General features: G+C 38.4%; 1 protein-coding gene across 1 annotated transcript; it reads left to right on the top strand.

Annotated features, from left to right (window-relative positions):
• The first annotated feature begins 934 nt into the window (after positions 1–934).
• Positions 935–4,176, top strand: LOC140241996 (uncharacterized). Its single transcript, XM_072321739.1, has 5 exons — positions 935–1,132; positions 1,769–1,828; positions 2,516–2,704; positions 3,567–3,650; positions 4,042–4,176. Exons 1-5 carry the CDS (start codon positions 935–937, stop codon positions 4,165–4,167), a joined length of 657 nt encoding a protein of 218 aa, XP_072177840.1. The 3' UTR covers positions 4,168–4,176.
• The last annotated feature ends 320 nt before the right edge of the window (positions 4,177–4,496 follow it).

Raw genomic sequence — 4,496 nt, forward strand, 5'->3', positions numbered from 1 at the left:
AACTAAATAATGTCGTACGTAAAAGTGAACTAAACAAATAAACAAACAAACAAACAAACAAACAAATCTGAAAGACAATTACGTCAATGTGGTGTCAATACATTCATGGGGGGGGGGGGTCTTACCCTGCAAATCTAGGCAACGTTCGCCGTGTATCACGTGAAGCATGACTAGGCACAAAATGACACCCTTCACAGTAGTCATTTGCCAGAGGTACCCCATCTCTCGTAATATGTGACATCCAAAAGTCCTAGTTATCCCCTTTTGTATCCACTTCGGAGCATGACATCAGCCGCCTCCGGAAAACAAAATGGTCCTGTATTCTTATAACATTGGTAGAAAAGTCGAGAGGAAATCGAAAGGGTCAAGTATGTTTCCAAACAATGATGGGAGATACAGTGTGCTGACTTTGCCAATGGCGATGAAATGCTAAAGCCTTTCGTGAATGGTACTTAGCTGCCCGGCAAGGTCAGACGCTCATAAGGATGAGAAGCCCTCAAACGTGATTTAGGAAGAGTTGATCTCAACCAAGGATGGGTATGACTGAAGTCGAAATGACAACTAATCTAACTGTTGATGTCCTTCTTCAATTTTCAAAGCATCACTTACAGAAGACAGCTAGTCAATGTTTAAGTGCCTGGCTGGACGTCTGAAAAGAGATATGGGGGAGGGTATATGATGGAAAACGAGAGAAAGGGAGCAAGAAACAGAGAAGGATACTGGTCCATTATATCTTACTCGAAAGAATACGGAAACGAAAGAAAGATAAGGCGAAGTTATTTTGCCCTTAAAAAATGGAAGAATGTGATTTATGCCAACAAAATGCGATACTTCTTTGAATCTCTACCTCTGATTGATTACGGTAATGTCAACTTCTTCCAGGTCAGTCCATCCCATCATGTCAATGACACAAACGAACAACGCACTACGGTATATGACCATCGTGTGCATCATCTGTTGCTCCAGTCTCCGGCTGAGCCAGGGAGCCGCCATCATCGACAGGTTTCGCAGGAGTGGGATTGTGGGCTCGAGTTCGTCGACGTCTCAAGATCAATGCACACTTGACTACGGTATACACCTACAACTCACAGCAATAGAGAGCGACATAGAGAGGATATTTCTCCTTCAATACGTGAGTATTGGTAACTCTTCCATGGTACAACATTCAGATGAACTGGGTCAATTTGTCATCATTTATCGGCCATGCATCAATTTCCTCATACCTACCCTAGACACAGTGTTATCTCAAAAATGATCTTGAAGAAAATTGGAAAGTGATTTTTCAATATCTTTGTCTTCCGGTTTACAATTTATTCATCCTCTCTCTTTCTCCCTCTGTCAAAACATATGACAGTCGACGGAGGAGAAATACAGTTATTGTATCGGATTAATTATGAATCAAAGCTTTACCAAATACTAGTGATCATAACATGCTCCCCATGACAAAATCCTTCGATCAAATATAAAACTATGGTTTATAGTCAGTAATATTGTTTGCGTGAATAATTCACACACACACACACACACACACACACACATATATGTGTATATATAATTATGATGTTCTTGTCAAGAGAAAAATTTTAACGCAATACAACATTTGTTGACGACGGTTGAATGGACAGTCTTGCAGAAAGATTTAGTAACCCTGTGTATATAGTGTATATATACAGTATATATAAAATAATGCAGTACCGATGAAGAAAAAAAAAATCATTTATGACTCTTCAAAGTCTTTTTTATTCTGTTTTTGTAAATCCCGATACAGGTTTCAGAAGGATGGGAACTATCACTGCTTGACGAAACCACGTGCTTCCCACATATAGAGGTACCCATAATATACATACTAGTAGTATACACTTAAAGGACCATGTTCTGTGTTTTATCTCGCGATCGCTATAGAATCACTAACAAAAGTTGCGTTATGTATGAACGTCTATTTCAGTCATATTGGCTACCACATATGTTGATCTCTTTAAGTAGAGATCCTGTCGAAAATGTTATATATCTGAACTGTGAATATTTATGAAAATCATGGAGCATGGTGAAGAGCAGTACCAAAATAGATTGCTGACTTTAATTATTCTCTTAGTTACCTGTCTTAGTCTCCTGCTATTGGCTGACATTAGCAAATGCTAACAGATTTTGTCCGAGAATCGTAGTCATTGGATAATCCAGAGCACCCCACCATCCGAGTCTGTTTGTTGCATTTTAACCCACTTTGTTCACACGAAAGCTCAGGCAACTCCCCCCCCCCAAAAAAAAAACAAAAAACAAAAACAAAAACAAAAACACAAACACAAACAAACAAAAAACAAACAAACAAACAAACAAACACACAAAAAAACAAAAAACAAAAAACAAAAACAAAACAAAGCAAAACAAAACAAACAAACCCACCCTCATATCAGACCTTAGACTGTTATTGATGTTGTTGTTTTTTAATGCGGAGATGATGAATTTAACTATCATGTTTTTTCATGTCTTTCTGACCTTGTTTCTTGTTTTCACACAGTCTTCATCAGGATATAACGGTCAGTGGATAGCTGCACGAGTGGAACAAATTCGCCAGGTCACCCCTTGGTACACGCGGATAGAGGACCACATTACAAAGGAAAATTCCGTGTTGCCAGTTGGCTTTCACTCAAGATTTATCAGCCTCGTCAACATGATCAATTCTACCCTAGACAGACTAGAATACAGGGTAAACAAAACCTTCTATAATACAACATAATTACTGTATAATCATCGCTATTACATAGTTATCATTATGTGCTAGAACCTACCAACGCTTTGGGTCAACAGAACGAAAATTTTCCTTTTTATATGATGATCTGCTCTCTGTAACTCCTTCAGTTCCGTTTATGTACATGTTTATGTTTTAAGATGGTAATCCCTAGAGTGAAAGGCACAAAGAAAAAAAAAGTATCTAGTGACACCCATAACGCTTTTGCAGCAAAGAATGGTCAAACTGGCGCTCTCTCATTAGTTCACACTAAGCAGCACTCAAATGTCATGAAAGGAAAATGCGTTGACTCAAGGAGTCTTTCACATTTCACTACTGTATGCCAGCCCAACAAATCAGAAAGACACAATCATAATTATCATGTAACAAGGAAAACTCCATGAATATTAGCATAGTCTCAGCAAAGCCTCTGTTGCGAAAGCCAAAATGTCAAAAGATCTTGCCTGAAACACAAGAGACTGATTTTTATATTCATCGAACATAAATGTTCGTACAATCACGATGAAATAGAATTCGTTCCCTCACACTTGATTTTAACTGTTAATTAGCAGTGGTTGAAATTTTCTCTCTGAATAAAAATTCAATTTTCTGTAGCTTACGTGCATTTAAAACCAGGAGCTGTTTGTTCTTTCTAGCTTTCCAACCCTGCAGTCAAAGGACCGCTTCCTGTTTTACCATCATGATTGAAGATGAGTAAACTTGATCCCAGAAAGAATATAATATACTTTATGAATAGTTCCATACATTTCGTATCATTTAGAATCCTCCAGATGTCCACCTCACTGAAACTGTTTGCATAATCCTCTCATCTCTCCTCCAGATGAACGGCCTGAGAAACCATTCCAGGTGCAATTGTCCGGATGACGTCTTAAATGCATCAGCGGTCCTAACAACAGACTGCTTTGTGAGTATATACATATTCGGCAACGACAAATAATGTGGCTATATGTGTATACTAAATGTATATATTTGTATGTTAATATGGAGTGTATTTGTCTGTTGTTGTTGTTTTTGTTTATACCTATTTTAAGGCTTGGATTCACCAAAAGGTTCCTCGAAACCTCTAGCAATAATCTTAAACCATGACTGCAATATAACCTCGCAGCTGTTTTCAGTCCAATTCTGGAGATATCCGGCGTCTATCTAGGCGCTTTTTTTTTCTTTTCGTTTTTACCTAGTTATAGGGGTATATATCACCATTATCGCAAAATTCTGTTATTTCCAGCATTAAAACTGAGCCAGTAAGATTTTCTTTAGTTTACTTTTTCTTTGCCTTTTATGCTTTCTTCCCTCAGATCCCTTCGCCACCGGAAGTCCTCCTGCCCGACACTCTTCTTCGCGACGTAGCTGGTATAATCAAGGTACTGTACCAGATTCTGCATGACCTGAACGCTCGCCGGGTGGAGCATGCAATTTGCTGATAGGTACCATACCAGATTCCCCTTCACATGATCTGCACTCGCTGACAATTCACTTTTTACCATCGCTGCAACACGGTATGCCATGACTGTGACGTCATGGCAAACTCATTCTTTCTTTGTCTGTTTGTTGTAGTTATTGTTACGCATTCGCATTCATTTATTGTTGTTGTTGTTGTTGCAATTTTTACCTAGAAAAATAAAAAGAGAGAAAGATAGAAAGATAGAGAGAAATTGGTTTCATATGAAGTGTCGTTCTGACCTTCTATGAAATTCACCTGAAATTTATGTCATCAAGTCAGCATCATTGTAATTGCTTAGACCTATCAGCT

Source organism: Diadema setosum, chromosome 18, assembly GCF_964275005.1.
Source record: "Diadema setosum chromosome 18, eeDiaSeto1, whole genome shotgun sequence".
Classification (NCBI taxonomy): Eukaryota; Metazoa; Echinodermata; class Echinoidea; order Diadematoida; family Diadematidae; genus Diadema; species Diadema setosum.

Excerpts from the sequence above, each read along its gene's own strand:
- LOC140241996 (XM_072321739.1), top strand. The coding sequence starts at position 935 with ATGACCATCGTGTGCATCATCTGTTGCTCCAGTCTCCGGCTGAGCCAG. Across the intron at positions 1,133-1,768 it reads GGATATTTCTCCTTCAATAC|GTTTCAGAAGGATGGGAACT; the intron begins GTGAGTATTGGT and ends ATCCCGATACAG. Across the intron at positions 2,705-3,566 it reads TAGACAGACTAGAATACAGG|ATGAACGGCCTGAGAAACCA; the intron begins GTAAACAAAACC and ends TCTCTCCTCCAG.